This window comes from Muntiacus reevesi, chromosome 4 (assembly GCF_963930625.1).
Source record: "Muntiacus reevesi chromosome 4, mMunRee1.1, whole genome shotgun sequence".
NCBI lineage: Eukaryota > Metazoa > Chordata > Mammalia > Artiodactyla > Cervidae > Muntiacus > Muntiacus reevesi.
In genome coordinates, this window is record NC_089252.1 from 102,204,770 (window position 1) to 102,226,822 (window position 22,053).

The 22,053-nt window shown below is 48.7% G+C and overlaps 1 protein-coding gene across 3 annotated transcripts in view; it reads left to right on the forward strand.

Annotated features, from left to right (window-relative positions):
- Positions 1-22,053, forward strand: part of ARHGEF3 (Rho guanine nucleotide exchange factor 3) — a 308,227-nt gene that overhangs the window by 18,781 nt on the left and 267,393 nt on the right. For all 3 annotated transcript variants that reach the window (XM_065933449.1, XM_065933447.1, XM_065933448.1), the window contains exon 2: positions 21,604-21,696. In XM_065933449.1, the coding sequence (XP_065789521.1) occupies positions 21,635-21,696 (62 nt within the window). In that variant the 5' untranslated portion in view covers positions 21,604-21,634. The remainder of the gene's footprint in view (positions 1-21,603; positions 21,697-22,053) is intronic.

The following is a 22,053-nucleotide window of genomic DNA, read 5'->3' on the forward strand; positions in this document are numbered from 1 at the left end:
CGGCTTCTCACTTCCTTCACTTCACTTAGATACCGCCTTCTCTGGCCATCATATCTGAGCTATCACCACTACCCCCAACACTCCTCTCCACCTTTCTAGATTTATTTTGTCTCTTAACTTCTGTCACCGTCCAGTGTAGTGTATATTTTGCTTATTCATCTCATCCGTTTTCTGCCTCCCCTACTAGAATGGAAATTCCATGAGGGCTGGGGTTTTTCTCCTGTTTCGCTCCCTGCCATATCCCCCACACTTCACTTGGCACTGAGGAGACGCTATTTGTTGAACCAGCAAATAGAATTTGAAAAGTAGAGATTAAAAGCCTTTTATGATTCTTTCATTATGATACAATTCTTGCTCTATTTTCTTACATGTGAATTGTTACATATAAGTGTGTCTGTGTGTCCTGTTTTTTCCCACCAGACATTACTCCCTAAGTCTTCTTTTTTTCTTAAATTGCTACATAATCTTCATGATTGCTTGCTAAACAGCTGCATATTGTTTTCACTGAATGGATGTAGCAATTTTATTTAACCTTGTTGTTTTGTTTAGCACTATTGGGCAGCTTCCAATTTGTTGCTATTGGAGATTACACCACAGTGTCTGTCAGGCATTTGCCCTGCCTCCCTCCCTCTCCTCTGAAAAGAGTCCTCATTCTTTTGATCCCAGGAGGGGACTGCGGCCCAGGCTGGGCCTGTCATGGTTCCCCAGCCACTTGGCTGTGGTGATTGGTCCAGGGATGCATATAGGCCCAGCCAGGACAGGCCATGGGCTTCCCTCAGGTCACCCTTACTCGAAAGTGGCAGAACAGATGCTCAGAGGCACCAGAGCTGTAAGGAAGGGGCCCCTTCCCTACAGAGAATAGAGTGGCGACAGTATAAGCGGGGAGATGGGCACATTGCCTGTGGATCCGGTGCCTGGGCTGAGCTGTTTCATTATGCTTCCGACAGATTCCCCTTTTCACTGATGTAGATGGAATTGGATTTCTCACTGCAAAGAGAGAGTCTAGAATAATCCAACTCAATGGAGCATCCCCACTCACTCCTACCCCCTGCCCCCATTCTCTTTTTTAGTTCTTTAGTACAGAGCAAGGAAAGTGGTTACAGGGTACCTAAGGCATCTTTTAGGGCAGAAAATGCATTTTAGCAGAAGAGCTCAATTATTGTTATTGGTTTTTTGGGGATTTTTTGGTCATACTGGAGAGACAATGTGAAAGCATCATCAATCTGTATTCAGATGCTGACACTGCTAACTGGTAGAGGTAACCTCAGTTTATTTGTCTGTAAAATGGGGGTGAAAATAATCACACTCCACCTCAGGGAATTGTTTTGAGGACTCAATGAGTTAACACAAAAAAACCTTCAGGATGGTGTGTAGCAGAGTGCGGGAACGCTCATTGAGCATTAGCTGTGGCAGCTGCTGGGTTATGATGCCCAACTCTTAAAGGGTGTGCATGCTCAGTCATGTACAACTCTTCTGCAGCCCCATGGACTGTGGCCTGCCAGGCTCCTCTGTCACTGGAATTTTCCAGGCAAGAATGCTGGAGTGAGTTGCCATTTCCTCCTTTAGGGGATCTTCCCGACCCAGGGATCAAACCTGCATCGCTTGCATCTCCTGCATTGGCAGGCGGCTTCTTTACCACTGAACCACTTGGGAAGTCCATCTTAAAAGGGCAAGAGGAGTTAAACATAAAACTCCCATGTGAAGTACTAATAGCAATTCCATTCCTGTATGTCTACCCAAAAGAATTGGGTACACCCATAAGTATACCCAGAGATACTTGCACACCCATATTCATACCGGTGTTATTCACAGTAGCTGAAAAGTGAAAACAGCTCACGTGTCCGTTGGCACACGAATGGACAGGCAAGCTATGGCACATGCATACAGGGGCACGTTACTCAGCCACAGGAAGCGGGGAGACAAGCCCCAACTTGGATGTACCTGGAAAACGATGCTAAGTGAAGTAAGCCAGGCGCAAAAGGACAAATACTGTATGATTCCACTTACATGAGGTATGCGTAGGCAAGTTCATATAGATAGGAAGTAGAATGAAGGTTACTAGGGCCCGGGGGAGGGAGACCCCCGCTATATATTAAGCAACTCGTGTTTAATGAGTATGGAGCTTCTGTTTAGAATGATGAAAAAGTTTTGAGACGGACAATGGTGATAGTTGTACAACATTGCGAGTGTACTTAATGCTACTGAATTGTATACTTAAGAACGGTTAAAATGGTAAATTTCGTGTTGTAAATTTCTCCACACCAAAAGAAAAAAAAAACTGTAAGAGAAGTTAGAAGGTGTGATTGGGTGTGAACTATGGTGGGTCTCCCGGACTTTTTCTTTATATGCTCAAGTTAACTCAAAATGAAGCAAACTACAGTGGAAAAAACGGTACAGACTGAAACAGGAGTGGTGGGGGTGGTGGTGGTAATGGGGTAAACTACCCAGGAGCCCGCAGCATCCTTCTAATGTTTCATACTGCCGGCTGGGACCTGGCGTGGGACAAGCAAGCCACCAGGCCAGAGGGTGGAAGATGAGTGACAAGGAAAGGGTCCAGATGAGTGTTCTTAGTGACTGTCAGTCCTGTCCCTGGGTCAGATGGGCCCAGCCCAGAACCGGAGAGCACGTGAGTCACAGCTCACCCTCCAGGGAACAGAGGGATGTGGCAGGGAGGGGCTGGGCTGTGACTCAGAGGCCTTGGCCTCTGTGAGCTTCCCGCCAGGTGCGTGGAGGCCCCCTCCGATTCCCCGATTGGCTTCCCCCTGTGGGGGTGGAGGCAGGGATACCCACCTCTGTGCAGGCATTGAGGAGACTCCCCAGCAGAGCCTTAAAGTTGTCCAGAGTTCTTTCCCTGCTCGTTTTTGGAAACACAAACACAATAATAATAGCAGCGACATTGCTTGAGCAATATGCTCAAGCTCAGGGCTCTGCACATTTAATCTTCTTCAAGCCTCATCTCACCTTGTCAGCTAGTCTTATCAGTCCCACTTTACAGAAGAAAAAATGGGCTCATAGGGATGAAGCAACTTGCTTGAGGCCACACAGGCTGCAGGTGGCAGAGATTCAGGAGGCTGGACTTGTAACCATGACGACACATAAACACACACACACATTCGTGCAAGATTAGACTCCATTATGTTACTTTATCTCTGGGTCTTAGTTTTAAAGACAACTTTAATACTTTTTTCTTTGTGCTGATGAAAAAAAGTTGGAAAATACAGATAACAAGTATATTTAACAAGAAAAAGATCATTCATTCTGGTTGCATTTTAGCATTTCAGTTCATTTTTATTGGTTCCTTTGGGATCCTGAAGAGTGAATGACATTAAACAAACCCAGTGAGTACTGAGTGCCTCTCACTCTGCAGGACACTGTGAGTATCACAGTCATGACAGTTCTGTCCAATGTTTGTAAAACTGTGATGGTATTTCAGAAGAACCAGGCTCATTTGGAACAAATTACTTTAACTATTCCAATAAATAGGTGTAGTATAGTTTGCCCTGGAGGGAGCAAGCTATAATACAATATTCGTTTCTAAGGCATTGTTTTTCTGTGTGTAAAAGGCCACATGTCTTGTTTAATGGAAAGAAACTTGTTCTTTCAGTATTTTATTTGAAGGAGATTGTGGGAAATATGTAATTTTCCCCTGCTTACAGCCACTTCTTAATGAATGTGGCAATGATGAAAACAGGACCAAAAAGTTAAAATCCAATGAATAGGGGGGAAGGGAGATTCATCTTACCCAATAGTTTAAATCTCATCTCATGAAATCTTATTGGAGTTAATCAGTTGGCAAACTGACTCATCCAGGTGGCCCATCCTCGACTTTTTTCCTGTCTGTCTAGTATCAACAGAAAAATCAGTAAGAGTAAAATTAAGCACCTGGTTTTCTGTCCATTACAGTAAGGGACATTCATTTATACATTCATTCAACAAGTACATACTGAGTGATATGACAGCTGGGGTTTAGTTCACTGGGAGGGGTATAGAAGAAAAAAGGTTAGGAATGACTTGACTATGGAGGTTGTGTGATGGGTACATTTTTTTTCTGCTTTTTTATGTGTTTGAACTTTTGCATTCAAAACAGTTTGTGTGTATGTGATATTGAGCATTTCAGCCTTGGGCCAGGCCATGTACTAGGTGCTGGGGATGCCTTGATGGTCAAGACAGGCTCAGATTCTGCCCTTTTAGAATCAGAAGACACTCATTCAGGAAGCAAGTGCTAATCAAACAGTCACATGAATGTAAGTAAAATTACAGCTGTGATAAGTGCTGAGAAATCACCAGCTGAGATGCAAAAGTCTGCAGTCTCCATTTCACCCAGGATTGGTGGAGGTACTAAGTCCTCAGCTTGAGGTAGCATGAAGGGAGCAGGTGTGTGTGTATGTATGTGTGTATGCGCACGGACCTGCTCACAGGCGTGCATTTGTGCGCAAGCTCAGTCAAGGCTGAGAGGCTGTGGTTCTTTGCCTGTCTGAACTGTGGTGTGATAGAAGGAATTCAGAGTAGACCAGCTAACTGAATGCTCTTCTAGAGAACTTCTGTGTTCAAGAAGATAACAGAGCATAATCCTCCAATGAATTATGATTCTGATTAGAAAAAAAAACCCCAAACGTTTTCTCGCCTTTCACTGCATACTGTGCCACTCCCTGTCATGCCTTCTAACAGGATCCCAGTCCCTGCTGTTTCTCGAGCTTTGTGTACGCCATTTCTCCTGTCTAGAATGCTCTAACCCCTGCTCTTCTCAGGGCCAGCTCCTTTCCATATATAGGTCTTGGCCCAAATGGTGCAATGGGAGTCCTTCTCTTAGCACTTCCCTCTGTTTACTTTCTCTTCCCCCATTTTTTCTTAGTCTTCCCCAGGCTGTGAGCGTGGTGACAAGAGGGGTATGTCTGGTTGCGTCCCCTAGTGTCACTCCCCCCCAACCGGTACACGCAGACAGTGGGTGCTCAGCACATCTGACAGCCGGGTGCTGTCTTACATCATCCCTGTGCATATTCCTACTTGATTATTTTGCATCTTAAAAGGATTTTGATCCATGGAGAGTTGTCAAAATGGACTTAAGGGAAGTTATGGAAGCTTAATATGGGATGAGAGTACTTTGTGTATGGTCTGTGTCCAGAAATCCAAACAGTAGGGTCATGTACATCTGAATTGTCTTGGGTTGCAGGAGGTGAGGTGAGATGAGATGCTTTTGTAGGCTCCAGGTAAAGGAAAGGGGTGCTTGGGAAGCCCCATCTCTCCCAGGAGATGACAGGAGAAGGGGGTCCTTGTCTTCTGGTCTGTGGTCACAGCTGATAGGACCTAGAAGTACCCCCCCCACCCTTACTTCATATCTTCTATAAAAATAGCTCAAGATGTGTTAAGGAACTAAATAGAGAAGGCAAGTAAGTGGAGCTTCTAGAAGATAATAAAGAAGAATATCTGTGTCAAATTAAGATGAGGCACAGCTTTCTTAAACAAGACACAAAAAGTTTATAATAATGAAATAATTTTGAAATAATGAAATAATGAAAAAATAATGAAAAAGTTTATAAACTGGACTTCATTGAAATTAAGAACTCTTGTCAACAGTAATGTGAACATGGGTGGCCTTAGAGGGTATTCTGCTAAATGAAATAAGTCAGAAAAAGATAAATACTGTATGATACCACTTGTATGTGAAATCTAAAAAATACAACAGACTGGTGAACAAAACAAAAAAGCAAACTCACAGATATAAAGAACAAGCTAGTGGTTATTACTGGGAAGAGGAAAAGGGGAGGGGCAAGACAGGGGTGAAAGTAAGTGAAAGTCGCTTCAACCGTGTCTGACTGTTTGTGACCCCATGGACTGTCTGTAGCCCACCAGGCTTCTCTGTCCGTGGGATTCTCCAGATAAGAATATTGAGTAAGAAAGGGGTAAGGAGTTAAAAAAAAAAAAAAGGTTATTATGGAATTATATGAAATCATGTGTGTGAAACTTTTGAAAATTGAACTATAGAATTAATCATTCAGTTAAAAAAGTTAAAAAAAATAAATTAGAAAAATAAAATTAAAAACTCTTTATCAGGACTTCTCTGGTGGTCTAGTGGTTAAGAATCCACCTGCCAACGCAGGGGACATAGTGGGCTCGATCCCTGCTCCAGGAAGATCCCACGTGCTGCAGGACAGCTAAGCTGGTGCGTGCAATGCGACTGCCGAGCCTGTGCTCTAGAGCCTGGGAGCCGCGACTGCGGCGCCTATGTGCTCCCCAGCAACAGAAGCCACTGCAGTGAGAAGCCCGCGCACAGCAGTGAGGACCCAGCACAGCCAATAAATAAATTATGTTTTAAAAAGAGTGAAACAGCAAGCTATCATCTGGGAGATAATATTTGAAATACATATGTCCAACAAAGTGTTCATATCCAGAAGGTATATAAAACTGCTACAGACCTGTAAGAAACAACCCAATTTAAAAAAGGCAAAAGACTTGAGCAAGCGTGTCACCAAAGAGGATTCCAAAAGACAGGTAAACGTGTATAAAAGGGTACTTAACCTCAGTAGTCATCAGAAGATTTTAACCGCAGTAAGATACCACTATATCTCCACCCAGAATGGCTACAATAAAAAAGACTGACACAAAAGTGTTGGTAAAGACATGGAGCAACTGGAACTCTCATATACTGCTAATGGGCACATGCATTGGTACAACCACTTTGGAAAATTGTTTTGGCAGTGTCTACCCAAACTAAACATGTTCCTACTTATGTGGTAGCAGTTCCACTCCCAGGTATATACCCAACAGAAATGAGTGTCTAAGAGTGCCTGAGGACTTGCAGAGGGAGGATCATGGCAGCTTTATTCATAATTACCAAAAGATGGAGACAACCCACGTGCTCATCAGCTAGCCAGGTGTATGAGCAAGTTGTGGTATATCCACACAATGAAGTATACTCAACAATGAAAAAGAGCCCTTCGGCAGGACACTTAACTAGATGGACGGGGGGCATGAAGAAATGAGGGCTATAAATGTTTTATAGTTTGATTTAGTTGGTGGTTATATTGGAGTATAAATATCTAAAAACATTAATAACTTGTACACATTAGATTTGTATAGTTTATATATGTTGCAAACTGTTTTGTTATGTATCCAAAATATACGGTAGTGTTTCTCCAGAGTTGGTGAAGGAAGGTTGGGGAGCTGAAACTGTTCGAGGCCAGGGCAGGCTGGAGGGGAGGGGAGGTTGGAGCCCGTGAGAGGCCGGAGTTTCCCCTGCCATGGTGCTCTGGTGTGTTCCTCCTCGTCCTCACCCGCCTCACCCTCACAGCACGTGAGCAACAGCCACCATCACCACCAGTCCAGGCTCCCTTTGCAGAAAGGGTCAGTGCTTGGGAGGGAGGGTGGCCGGCTGTTCCTAACTGTGGTGCTGTTGAAAGGAGAGATGCATCTATCTGCTGCTGTCCTCAGAGTCCCTCAGCATCCCATCCTGGAAGGGGGAGAACCTGCCTGTCGGCTAGCTTTACCGGAAACTGATGGTTAAATGGTGATGGTGGTGGTTGGTGTTACTGGGTAGGTTGGAGGGGATCCAGTGGGGAGGTGGAACCTGCTTCTGTCTGCCTGGGCCTGTCACTTGGCACCCACACCTTGGACTGATCCTCTGTAACAAGTTAAAGTGTGTTGTGTAGATTGCCCAGGGCAGCTTTGTGGGTCTGCTGGGGGCACATCTCCAAGCTGAATGGCCTGAGGGTCCCTGGGCCGGGGCTAGTGCTCCAGAGGATCCCTGGCTCCATGCTTGGGTGCCCTTGCTGGTATCTCTCTGACAGGCCTGGTTTCTTGGGAGAGAGTAAGCACTCTGGTTGTGGATCTGAATGCTAGCATGGTCTGACTTTCATCTGTTTATATCTTTGTGGTCTGCCGTGTTCTGTCTAGGTTTTAATCCCCTTTACCCAGAGGAGATGAGGAAAGTGCAGGGGTTAAGAGTATCCTAGGCTCTGGAGCCGGAGTTCCCAGGACAGGGATGCAGCTTGTGCACCAGTGCGGTGCCTTGGCTGGTGGCCTTGAGTGAGTCGCTCTGTCCGTTTGTGCTTCAGTCTCTTTGTTGGATGATAGAGGATACATTAGAGACCACCGCTGGGTTGTTGTGTGGATTTAGTGGGTAATTAACGTAAAGCACCAAGACCTGGTGTGCAGTCAGTGCTCCTGGACGTTGGTGGTGGTGGCAGCGACAGTGAAGAGTGTTTAGACCGGCCGGAGTAGTGACGGGCCTCAGGGCCATCGTGGGCCCAGTGTGTCCGCACTGGCGCTTACTTGATGTATCAGGGCTCAGGGTATGTTTGATCGCTTTCTATTTTTCATTATTCCATCACCTGACCACAGGTCCTCCATCCCTTATCCACAGTTATAGAATCAAGACACTACTACATGTTTTTTTAAAAAGTTTGATGCAAACTCAATGGATGCCCAGATCTGAGCTGAGTTAATAGGAGCCTCTTCAGAGTGTGTGGTAGAAAGTCACATGTTCAGCTGCAGAAATATTTACGAACTTGACTGTGGATGCTGCACTTGGCCCTGCTGCGGCTGTATGGAACATACTGTACATACTGCCTATTGCCTTTCTAAAATGCAACGTTACGAGTTCTGAAATGCATCCAGCTCCAAGTGTTTGGAAGAGTTGCGGCTGTGGTTTATTCTCTCGGTGGCCAGTTAGGCCAGTTTCTCTTTTTTGCTAATATGAAGGGATCCTGCAGTGAGTATCCTTGATAGACTTGGAATTGCTGGGTCAGCAAGCAGGCAGATTTTAAATTTTTGTTAGCTCTTGGCAGATTGCCTTTCAAAGAGAAAAGAGAAAATGGCGATTGATTCCACCAGTAGCATGTGAATGTGAATTTGGTCCTACTACTCCCCTGCTTCCCTGAGCCTCCTCAGCCACCCATGGCCCCAGGCTTACATCCTGGCTCCTCTCTGTCACATTCACAGGCTTCCCTTCCCAGTCTAGCCCTGGCCTGTCTGCCCAGTCTGTGACTTTCTGGCCCTTCTGCTGCCGCATACCGTCCTTGAGCCTCTGACCAGCTGCAGAGTCCCTTGGTCAGTCAACCACTATAGCCCACGCCCCCCACACACCCTGGGCTGGACAGAGCTCTGTGGCCTTGTCTTCTGGGGAGAGCTGGGGGTCTGAGCTGAGAGAAGTTAGCCTGGAGAGGTGGAGGGGAAGCTCTGTGGGAAGTCCCGGAGGCAAACTCAGGAGGAATATTTGTGTCTTCTGGCCTGTGGAAAGCCCTTGCAGAGGATTAAACCAGGGAGTGACCTGGCTGACGGGGCTCATATTTTATGCATGTGCTCAGTTGCTAAGTCATGTCCAGCTCTTTGCGACCCCATGGACTGTAGCCCGGCACGCTCCTCTGTCCATGGGATTTTCCAGGCAAGAATACTGGAGTGGGTTGCCATTTCCTTCTCGAGGGGATCTTCTTGACGCAGGGATGGAATCCGTGTCTCTTGCATCTCCTGCATCGACTGGCAGATTGTTTACCACTAGCGCCACTGGGGAAGCCCACAGGCTATAATGGAAGGTTAAAGTGGTGTTAGCAGTTGATTTGGAGAGAAGGGGGTCAGGCCTTGTCACTGATTGTTAATGATGAGTAAGACGGGAGAGAGAAGGGTCAAGGCTACCTCTCAGTGTGGTGCATAGAGGTGGGACTTGAGGAGGGGATGACAGTGAAAAGAGCAACGCTGCCAGGATTCGAATCCCAGCCTCGGCTCTTGTTGGCCACAGGACTTTGGGCCAGGGCATTTCACTGTACCATGCACCTCACTGTTCTCGTCTGTGAGGAGGGGACTAGGCCACCAGCTCCGTTATAGGTTGTGTTGAATGTGAGTGGTGTCAGCAGGAGTCAGAGGCGTGGCCCACAGCCGGCGCTGTGCAAAGCTGTCCTTCATGCCATACCCTCAGTCTCCCCAGACTTGGCTTCTCCGTTGCCTGCCTAACCATCAGTTTCCAGATTTATGTTCTTATCTGGCCTTGGTTTCATTTTCTCGCTGGATTGAGTCCCTTGAACCCAAATCACAGGCAGTGGATGGAGCTTGGACACCTGCGTTTCAGAGAAGCTCCTCAGGTGGGCCCAGCTGCTCCCTGTCGGGCAGGAACCGAGTCTCCTCAGAGCCAGCCCCCTGGGCGGCCCTGGGTAGATGCTCTTGGAAGGAATGAACCGTCGACCACTGTCTGGTCTCATTTTCTCACAGACAGACCCAGCAGGCTGGACCGATCCAGTTTCCAGAGCAGCCTGGTGCGGGGCTGGCTGCCTCAGAGTCACCCTGGGAGGTGGTGGTGGTGTGTCGTCACAGTGCGTATTCCCAGCCCCAGCCTCGCGATCCTGATTCGGAAGACCCGAACTGGGGCCGAGTGTGAGCCTGTGTGTGGACGATTCTGTGTCCTGCAGTCTCAGGATACCTCTGGGCCCCGAGCGCCATGTCCTTCTGGCTGTGACACCCTGTGGCTCTGTTAGGGAAACACAAGGCCCTCGGTCTCAGCCACAGGCCCTGGCATGTCCTGCGGTGTTGGGTGAGGTTGGCTTTCTTGGTGCCAGGTCCCCAGGTGTGGTTTCTGGGTAGTGGCAGCGGCTGCTCCCCTCCTGCAGTCAGCAGGAGTGAAAACACCTGGCTGTTTTGAACTTGAGTGTCCCTCTGCTGCTACCCCAGATTGCACAAGAGCAAGTGCCTTTGTCACAGCCGTTGCCTCAATGACTTGGGGGCCCTTGCCTCCAGTTTCCTTTGCTTTGTGGCCTCATTCTCCCTGTCCGCCCCTTGGGAGGGGGTGATGGGGAACAGCTGCTATCACCCGCAGCAGAGCTCAGGGCTCGGGTGCCAGGCTTTGCGTCCGGAAGCATCTGCCCCTTCGCATTGTCCGTGCCTTTCTGGACACAGAGGAAGGCTTATAACCGGCCAGCAGGGCCCTCCTCCACTCCTGTCTCCCTGCCACCTGCAGGCTTCGGGTGAGTTTGTGGAAGGTGCGGTCCTGCTCTTGACCTCTGCAGCCTCCTGAGCTGTAAAGGTCCCATTGTGGTGTTGCGAGCACCTCCTGGTTACTTCTCTGCCTGAGAAGTGGGTGAGGGTTCAGCAGCGGGCAGAGCCAGGCGGGCTCCGGACACGTGACTTGGCGGGCCCGGCGCAGCTTGCTCATACCTCCTTGTCATTTCTTGTGCTTTGCGGGCGTGTGCCTCTCAGAGCGGAGGGCAGGGATTTGGACTCCTGGAGGGGATTTTCCAGAGCAGATCCAGGTTTCAGCCTCCGACCTGGGGATCAGCGGAGGGGCCAGGTGGCCTGTCAGCAGGTTGGGGCTGGTGGAGGGGTTGGGGGTGGCATGCTCAGAGCCTCATTTAGGGTGACCATCACTGGAAAGGTCACTTTTTTTGTGACTGTGTTCGAGGTGGCCAGTTTACTGGCTCCTGAGATCTCTGTGTCTGTGTGGTCTTGCCTACTGGGTGGGTCTGGAGTGGTTCCTCACCAGGTGGTTTTATAGTCTTTGAAAGTGTTTCTCCCTCCTCCTTGTTATGCTCCTGTTTGCTCAGTTAGCCCAGTTCCCCACGCTTCAAGTTCTGCCTCCCAGGCCTGTTAACCTAGCGGCCCTGGGCTCACTCTGTTCCAGCAGGGACCCTCTCTCTTACACCTTGCTCCCCGAGACCTCCAGTGCTGAATACAGTGTGGCTTCTGGACTCTCTCACTGTGGGACCTCTGACAAGTTGCTAACCTCTCCGCGAGACCCTCTGCCTTCTTGTCTGTTTCTGGTAGAGGGAGGGGATGTCAGCCTTTGTGGAGCACTGGGCTGTGCTGTCACTGGCCCTGCGTGTCATCAAATCCCCAGAAAAGCGCCCTGGAGCTGACACCATTACCATCCTGTTTTATAGTTGGGGCAGTGCTATGAAATCGCTCAGTTGCTTCAGTCATGTCCAACTCTTTGCAACCCCGTGGACTGTAGCTGCCAGGCTCTTCTGTCCATGGGGATTTTCCAGGCAAGCATACTGGAGTGGGTTCCCATGCCTTCCTCTAGGGGATCTTCCTGACCCAGGGATCGAACCCTAGACTCTTACATTTCCTGCATTGGCAGGCGGATTCTTTACCATCAGCCCCTCCTGGAAAGCCCATAGGTGGGGAAACCAAAGCACAAAGTAGCCCTTTCTGGGCTCTCGAGGCCGCCAAGTGGCAGAGGTCAAATTAGAATCCCTGTAGTCTTAACTTCAGAACTGACAGGCTTGTCTGGTTCTCTGTAGTGTGAATGTTTTCAGCATTTATAATATAAATCTTTCAGCAGCTTATGGTACATCATGCTATTGTGGAAATATGGTATCATGGAATCCCATCTCTCTTGCATTTGACTTATGTTGATTGAACTGGAAGCTCTTAGAAGAAAGAAACAACCACTGGGGGATTCCCTGATGGCTCAGTGGTAAAGAATCCACCTGCCAGGAGACACGGGTTTGATCCCTGATCTGGGAAGATCCCACAGGCTGTGGAGCAGCTAAGCCTGCATGCCAGTTATTGAGCTTGTGCTCTAGAGTCTGTGAACCGCAACTACTGAAGCCCGCATGCCCTAGAGCACGTGCTCTGCAACAAGAGAAGCCTCTACGAATGAAAGGCTGGCACATTACAACTAGAGAGTAGCCTCCACTCACCGCAGCTAAAGAAAAGCCCACGCAGCAATGAAGACCCAGCAGAGCCAAAAATAAATACATAAATTAATTTAAAAAAAAGACACAATCATTGAATCCTGCTCTTCCGCTTAAGTGAGTGTATATTCTGGAAGGGGTGGTGGGGTGGAGATTGGGGTGGTGAGAGCTGGCCCCACATCCTGTGTGCCCCAGTTCCCGTAGGGCTGCCCTGCGTGGGCATCCAAGGGTTACACGTCTGTGTGTTCCCTCTGTCCCAACCACTGACTTTACCTGGAGTGCGACTGAACACACAGTCACCTACTCAGCACTGGGCTCTTCGAGGGAGGGGGCGCCCCTCTCCAGAACCCACCTTCTCCAGGGGCCTTCCAGGGGAATTCTGGGTTCTGCAGGACTTCCCCACTAACTTTAGACATTGTCTTCCAGTGTCAGAGGCCGTGATTGGTCCTTTCCTCTGTAGGACCTTTCTCAGCTGATACTTTGGAGTAAGAGCACAGAGATGGAGCGAAGATTTAGCCAGAGAGTTTTCTTGGGGGAGTCAAGCTTTGTATTTACTCAGGTGCCAGTTGCGGGTTTGGGAAGTTTGGAGGCCTCGGTCCAGGAGTCAGGTTCAGGTGTTCAGTCCCCGCTGTCCACTTCCAGCTGCTGGAGCTTGGCCAAGCTGCTGAAGCCCGTGTCCTTCTCTGTAACGCGTGGCCAACAGTGTGCATCTCCTGGGGATGTCATGTGACTAAAGGCAGGTATAGGGTGGGTCCTTGATATATTTAATTCCAGGGAATTTTATATTGTCTTCAAGTGCCTAGATGTCATGAAACGTTATTTATAGTTGAGCTTCTCCGAGAAATCACCCCCTTTTTTGCAGGTGTTTTGAAGTACTCTTTGGGCATGAAGTATGCTATATGTAAGCATTTGTCTCTGCAGGAAACGAATGATGGTGAGGCAAACCAGGCTACTTTCCTCGAGCTGAGTTAGTGAGTGTGACATGTGTCAGTTCTACGAAGCTCACTTTAATAAATGCCCTGTTTGGTGAAGGATCAGGTCAGGAAAATGTTGCCCTGACCAAAGGATCCAGTTTTGTTCCCAGATAGCAACATAAGCACAAGGTCTATTCTAGGGTCATTTTACGAGAATCATCTCCCTTTTGTATTCCTGTTACATAGGGTGTGGTGGAGATGAGTACACTTATTTTTATGCTTTGCCCTGATTCTTCCACTCACTAGCTCCGTGGATGTGGGAAAGGCACTTAAGCCTCTCTGTAAAGAGGAGGTAAGAGTCTTTATCTTACAGCATTGCTGGGAAGGCTGAATGGGATCAAGCATTTGAAGCCCTCCACAGGGTGCCTGGCATATAGTAAAGCTGCCGTCACCATTGCCTGTGGTGAGGAGGAGGGCGGTGATGACAGCGGGGGCAGTGCTGCCAGGGTGCCCAGATCCTTGGGGCGCCCGCGTGCCCTCCCTTGGATGAGCCATCCCCGGGCAGGGTCCATCTGACAGTGGGCACACTGCTCTGACCTGTGTCTCACTCCCTCCTCCCTTCGTGTCTTCTGTGAACACATGAGCATGCTCTCTATCAGCAAAAACAAACTGAGCGTCCATCAAAGGCGTTGTTGGAGAGACTTAGAGGTTTTGTGAGAACCAGGTTTTTCAAACTTTTATTTTGTTGTTGCATTGGAACTATTTTATAGTATGAGGACTTACCCAGGAACCCTGGCATATGGATCCTATAGGACAGGAGATGCCCTGGTTGGAATTGCAACACCCTCAGGCCTAAGGACAGGCAGCTAGGAGCTGGAGAGTACTTGAGCACTGGTGCTATCCCCATCAAACCCTCCTCCTGGGATCTGGGATCCGACCTTCCTCTGGGAAGACTGAGGCTTGGGATGAGGACCTGAAAACTGACCCAGTCTCCTGTCCCCATCTCCCCAAAGGAGCACGTGATGGAGGCAATTCAGTGAGAACTGGAACTGTGGCTGCCAATGGGCTCGCTCAGCTCAGCCTCTCTGTGCAGTTAAGCCATGTGGGGAGCCAACCACCGAAGCTGGAGGCTGCCTGGCCAGGGGCGAGTCCAGGATGCTTGTTGGAACACGTGTGATGATGCTGTTAGTCTGTTGTACCCTTTCCATCACTGGGGCATCTTGACCTTGTGTCTAGAAATGTAACCCCGAGTCCTTGGGTCCCCAGCCGATATCTTCCTTTGAGAGAGTGACTTGAGGGCTCAGGTGGGTACTGAGGGAGCTTGCCTCTTGAAGCCTCACTTTGCTGTGATGCTGGGGGCGGCCAACTCCCACAAGGGCCGCTTTATTTCTTCAGGCGCGTGGTGATGGCCTCCGAGGTGCCCTGGTCCTGCAGCGTTTGTGTTGTCTGTCATGAGTGGACAAATGCAGTTGGTTGAGTTTGTCCTTTCACCCAGGGAACTCATATTTGTCAGCATGCTCACAGTTGGGCTGCCTCTGTACCCGGTGCAGTCAAGAAGACATGAGCACATATCAGGACTTGGGTGAGGGGGGAGCCTGGCAGGAGCACTGGGGAATCACTGGAGGACGGGGAAAGCATGTGGGGATGAGAGTGGTTGTTTACAAAGTGTCCCTTTGAGGGTGGTAGTGGAGACCTCATTCCTAAACTCTTGGCCTCCGACTCCCTACCCTCCAGGACCTCACAATGTCTGGCTTCTAGGAAAGATGGAGTAAATAAAATTCAGTAACACTGATCTCTAACTGCGTGCATCCTCTTGGCTAAACACTTGGTGTAGGTTGTCTCATTTTGCCCAGAGGCGCAGAGCCCGCTGAGACCAAATTCCATCCGTGGTTCCCTCCTGTGGCCATGGGTGCTGCTCCCCTTGTAACTGTCCATCTCTCCGTTACTGCTCCACCATGCTGTTCTGTAACCATCATAGTTTTTTTTAAACTTTGAGACAATTTTAATAACCCCCCAAAATGTCCACCCTTTTTTTTTGTTGTTCTCATAAAACTACTAGTGGTACAGATGTAACTGGAGCCCTCCCTAACCTCCAGTCAGTCCCACGTCCCTGCTCAGAGGCAGTGGTTTAGAAACACCGTGTCCTGAGTAGTCTGCACACCCCGGGTACAGGCGTCCTGAGTAGTCTGCACACCCCGGGTACAGGCACTCCCATCCGTATCCACTCGGATGCTGCGAGCCAGTCTATGGGAAGCCGAGGGTGTGCTGCCACGTCTGCAACGCTGGACGGAGTGCCGTTCGGTATCTGAGTGAGGGGCCAGCCTCTCAGAAATGGACTGCACTGTGGGTCATGGCATGATGTCAGTGTCATTATCTCTGCTTCAGTTTATCTCTGGCCACAGCAGCCCTCGGGGGCGGCGGCCTTGTTTGCAGTCAAGGCCTCTGGGCCGCATTCTTTGGCCATGTGAGAGGTGAGGTCATCGAGGGCAGGTGGCTCAGGGCATTGTGGTCATAGACCCCATCGTCCAGTCCGTCTTCAACCCCGACTTTGGCTTTGGTCCTGAGGTTGGCAGACAAAAGAAGAAAAAATGTATCCAGCTCGCCCTGTTTTGATAAAAGCCTGCAGGACAGACCCTGACTGTTTGCTGATAAAATTTATAACGCTCCCGAAAGCCAAGCATGATGCAGAAGAAGGAGCAGGCGGGCTTCTTCAAATCTCTCCAGGGGGTGTGTTCCCTTCTGAGGTCTGAGACTGAAAAATTATTTTGTGACCAGTCTTGATTTGTTACTTGTGTGCTGTGAAAAAATTTTTTTCTTCTCCTTCTGAGTATATCTCTCTTTTTTGGGGGGGGGGGAGTGTCACATATTTATTAAGCACCAACTATATGCCTAACCCAACTTGGACGGGGCATTAAGGAAGCAGAGTGGGGTCTGGGTCAAGGGTACCATGGGCCCTGGGGTCAGATCACATGGACTCAAATCCCATCCTCTAGTGATGACTTCTGGGGCCTTGGGAAAGTTAATTGGCCATTCTGTGCCTCCTACTCAAAAGAGGGATCATGGTAGCACCCACTTCATTGGGTGGGAGAAGAGGAAATGAGGTCATGTTTGAACCTGATGCATGTTAGGTGCTCAGAAAGGCAGTTGCATCATTAGTAGTTATTATGAATTAGCATTGGGTGCTCACATGTAGTCATAACTAGGAGGAGAATTGGATAGGCAATTCCTGAACAGGCAAGACCTGATTTCTGTTCTTGAGAGTTTGTAGTCTGACTGGGGGAGACTAGATTAAGGTGCTTGTCACTGTTAGCAATTAATATGTGACAGCAGCAATTAAGAGCAGATGGTATGGTTGGTATTGCAAGTCCTACAGAGGTTTAGGGGGAGTTCCTGGGGGGGCAGGAGTGGTGTGTCAGGTGAGTGACAGGAATGAAGGGGAGACGGAGGACAGTGCAGCAGGGGTCAGGGGGGCGTTCCAGGTCTGTCTGGTGAACGACTACTGGTGGGATTGCGGATGGTCAGGAAGTCAACTGGGATCTGCTTCATCCAGAGGTGAAGTGACACATGCCTGTGGAGTGGAAATGTGTGAGAGAGGCAGAGACACCGTTGCTGCTGCATTTGCTCCTCCTCCTTCTCCTCCTCCTTCTTCTTTAGTTATAAGTGCATTCACTGAATTTTCATAACTGTTGACCTCCAATTGTGGGATGCAAAGTTGGGGAATTTAGCATGTCTATATCTATATTGATTTATAGACAACAAGCAGTGACGTTTTTGAGAGGACTGTGAAGACCCTGAGTTGAAGGAAACGGGAGAGTAGACAAACGTTGCCTGGTTCTGCCCTTTTCTGCAGACAAACTCATACACCAAGTGCCCTTGTGTCTGGTGGCATCGACTCAGTGTTGTCTCGTGAGCGTCATCCTTGTTGCAGGTAGCCGTAGACCGTACATTCTCATACGCTGTGAATTACCACCTTTTATTTCATTCATTCTACTGTTGAGCATTTGGATTTGTTTCTGGTTTGGGGCTGGAGGTGAGGCGAATAATGGCCCCTCAGAAGTTATCCATGACCTCACCCCTGGTTACAAGTACCATTCATTGGTAATACGTGTGACTATGTTACGTTATGTGGTGGAGGGACTTTGTAGGTGTGATTAAGTTAAGGGTTTTTTAAAAATATATGTTTATTTATTTGGCTGCTCTGGGTCCTAGTTGCAGCACGTGGAATATTTGATCTTCATTGCAGTGCGCGGGACCTTTAGTTGTGCCACGTGAGATCGTTTAGTTGTAGCATGTGGAATCTAGTTCCCCAACCAGGGATCGAACCCAAGCCCCCTGGGAGAGTAGATTCTTAGCCACTGATCCCCCAGGGAAGTCCCAAGTTAAGGGCCTTGACATGGGAGATGATCTTAAAATCTCTGGGTGGGCCAGTGTAGATACAAAGATCCTGGTAAGAGGGAGGCAGGAGTGTCTGGTAAGAGGGTGAGCTGTGATGATGGAGGCAGAGGTGAGAGAAGGTGCTCCACTGCTGCCTGTGAAGAGGAGGAAGGGGCCACGAGCCGAGGAATGCATGGAGAAGCTGGAGAAGCAAGGAAGTGGATTCTGCTCTAGAACCTCCAGACGGAGTGCGGCCCTGCTGACCCATTTGTGACCTCCAGACCCATAAGATGACAAGTAGCACTAAGGTGGTGATTGTTCCAGCAGCAGAAGGGACTGATACAGGACTGTTGTGCATAGTACTGCTGAGAACATTCTAGATAATGTCTCATGGTCCATGTAGGCCATGTAGGTCAATGTAGGTCCATGTAGGGAGCAAAGGCAGGTTGAGTAGATATTGCGGCCATCTTCCAGGGTGATTGGACCAGTCTGTGCTCCCACCAGCAGCAGACTCTGAGTTCTGGTTGCTTCTCAGCCTCACCAACACTTGGTCATCCTGAGAAGAGAGGTTTCTCAGGGAAGAATTAGCCAGATTTGGTGTCCAGTGGAAACCTTGTAGGAAGGTGATTGAGGAGATGCTGGTCACCACTGATGCAGCCCATGGAGGAGGGCAGGCAGTGGTGCCAGTTTCTAGCTGGGGAGAATTAGGGCTCCTTGTCCATGAAGGGACTGGCGTAGCAAATGCTCAGTAGCTTTAGATTAATACAGAGCTTTCCGGCTAAAGAGTTGAAACAGCACTTATTTTCATGACTTGCTGATTACTCAGGGTGAGTGGTGGGTCTTGTGAGGTGGAGGAAAGGTCTGCGCTATTCCGCCAGCCCCTCAGAGTTTGAACACTGCCCTCACTTAAGTGCCCAGACGTTAATCACAAGGTCATCACAACCTCTGTGAGCTCCCGTCGCGCTGTCCCTCAAAGGGGTGTGATCCTGCCTTCCCTGTGTGGCCATGGGTGGGTGAGAGGAGCCTCTGCATGAAAGCCCTGAGCTTCCCGCCTGCAGGTAGGAGGTGCTGAGTCAGTGGTTGCTCTGGCCATTACCAGCAGCAGGTCTGAGCACTTACACTCCTGCAGAAGTTGGCAATTCTGGGTTCAGAGTGAGTGTTCAGGGGCCGAGTAGGTGCCTTGGGAGAGGTCTGAGAATATCACCAGGGCATCCAGGGTGGGTAAGGGCAGTCCCTCTAGAGACACTGTCTCCCCACAGCCCTGAGACTGCTTTTGAAAGTATTGTTCATTCATTCATACATTCAGCCAGCACTGAGCTTTCTCTTGCACATTATAATACTGTGGTTAGGAACACAGTCCCCCCAGAACAAATGCTTGGTTAAAGTCTGGCTTTGCCATTTGCTGTCTATACAGCCTTTGACAAATCTTAACCCAGTTTTCTAATTCACAGAGGGGGGCAGCACCTGCCTCCTAGGGCTGATGTGAGAATTTACTGAGATAATCCATGTCAGTGTCTGAGCCTTGGGAATCCCTCAGGGCTGGGGTACAGAAATGGGTGTCCCAATCTCCGTCCCTACCTGCAGGCTGAAGAGCAGTGGTTTCTTGATGGCTCTGTACAGAAAACCTTCTCTAACACCAGGAGATAAAGAGTAAAACCTGACCCAGAACTAGCCAGTGGGCCAGTGGAGGGCAGGCTCTGACTTCGTAGCTGCTGAGGAAATGTGACTTGGAGGAGAGTCTTCTGCTGGCATCATTTGGGATGTAGGTGTCAAATCCTCTTGCAGCAGTTACTATGCTGCAGAAGAGCTCGCTACGCTGAGCAGATATGGCTTCCAGGCCGAGGTGAGGGGGACTGAAGTGTTGACAGCCGCAGAGGTGACCCCGCAGAAGTGACAGCTGCAGAAGTGGCCACTGCTTTCTGCTCTGTCCCTTCATTGCAGGGATGTAGTGGCACCTCTGGGACTCCGAGTTCAAGTCCCACTACCTTCCATCTCTCCTCCTTCCAGGAGCCATTATCTTCCCGCTTGCCTTTTTCCGGGTCCCTCCATGATGCACAGGCCTCAGCTGAAGGAGTTACACTCTGAGGGAAGCCAGCCAGAGCATTGGCCTCAGACAGGGATCCAGAGACTAAAAATATCTCATGGTGTGCTCTTTGCAAGTTAAAGAGCAGGGTTGAAGGCTGTGACTGGGGTTTCTCCCCCAAACTGATTCTGTTCAATGCCTCATAGTGCCGAGGTCCCAGGTATCTGGTCCCACTCACCTGGATCTGAAAGTTTATCCACACAGCACTTTGATCTGGGAGAAGGCCAGACTCACAGTAGAACATGTGGAGGAGCGTGGTGCAGGGGGTGGGGAGGATTTGGCCAAGCGGCCTGTGATGCTCAGCAGTCATCACAGCTGATGCAGTGGAGCTGGGCTGTGACAGCACAGCATGAAGGTCATGGGTGTCAAAACTCTCCTGGACCCCCTTTTGTCTAGGAGGCTCCAGGCTAGGGACCAGCACACCATCCCTCAACATGGTTTACACGGCCAACTCTTCTTGTGTTGAAACTGACAGCTGTTTCTTTGGTTATAAAGGAAGTAGCTGCTCAGTGTCTGGCCGTGTTGTAGAAAGAGAACGTGTCTTTTAACGCTAGAGCCACACTTGGAGTGGTGAGGAGTGCAACTCCTGAGACTAGAGAGGGAACCTTGGAGTTGTATCTCAGAGTCCCCCTGGGGCAGGTGCTCAGGAAGTGGAATAGTGGGTGGAAACCTCCACCATCGGATTGTTCTCCCCAGGTCTGTCACTCTATCCCTGTCTATTCCTCCTCAGCCCAGACTAAAATCCTTAAATGTGGGTATGGTGCACATTCAAATGGCGTTTTACCATCCCAGGTAGTTGTTTTGTGAAGTGTAGCTCGTAACTCATACTTGTGGGTCCCCACCTTCCTGACTCCATAACACGTGCTCTGCCTTCAAGACATTTCACACGGGAAGAGATTACCTGCTCATTAACACTTCTTCATCCATCAAACACGGATGGAATACCTATTTGAGATAATGTGTGGTTTTACTAAAATCGTGGCCCAAAGTAATTTGGTCTCAACTGTGTCTGTAGTCACAGACTGTCCCAAGCTCCAAATAACCAAACCCACCCTCCGAAGGGCCCCAGTGAAAATATTTAACCATAATGTCAACTTGATGAGGGTTTATCAGCCATAGGAACAAGACCCAATAGAACTTAAAGTTTTATTAAACTTAAAGTGACTTAAAGAACAAAGACATTTCTCTCGAAGATAGTAGTTCCAAGTTCAGAGGGCACCTGTGCTCCATGCAGAGTCACAGGCCCAAGTGCCATTTATGTTGTTGTTCTGTTATTTCCAAGTGCATTTTCATCATCTGCGTGGTCAGAACTGAGTTCCAGCCAGTGGAAAGGATGAACAAGGCTTGCCCATGTTTAAGACCTAGATGGAGAAGTGAAACATATCACATCTGCTTATATTCCGTTGGAACCCATGCCTGGCTGCATGTAGCTGCAAGGATGCCTGGGAAATGTAGTCCCTAGTACAACTCATATAACCTGTGGGCGAAAGGGAGAGTGGATTTTGATGGACACTGGGCAGCCTTTGACATATTCCTTTTGTATGTATTTAATGCATCTCTTTGTGTTAACATAAATGCACCCAGGATATAAATGTTGGTTATTTTGCTTTTTCAGAAAGAAGACCTGGATCTGTGACGCAGCATCTATGGACAACTCCAAAGTAATGAATCAGTGTGCCTTTAGAGGAATGGAAGAAAACAAAGAAAGGTAAAGATTTCTTTAAAAATTAAAATTTAAAAAAAATTCTTACATGCAGCAGTAAGTGCAGTTCAGGACTTTTTATAAGTCAGTGGAGGCCATCAAGAATTTGGAGATTGCAAAGCTTCCATGTGTCCCCTTTTCTTTTCTTGAATTCCTGACACCAGAGGAAGGATACGTTTGTCAAGTATGAGGGAATTTTTTCCAAAATTTAGAAGGAAGAGTTGGTATATAGAACTGATATGGTCCAGAATTAAATACCTGATTCTAAAAACCAAGGACGCTCATTCCAAGAAATAATGGGCTTATGCTTAGATGTGTTGTTTCTATATTTGCTGGTGGTGAATGCAGAGGAGGTGAAGGCAG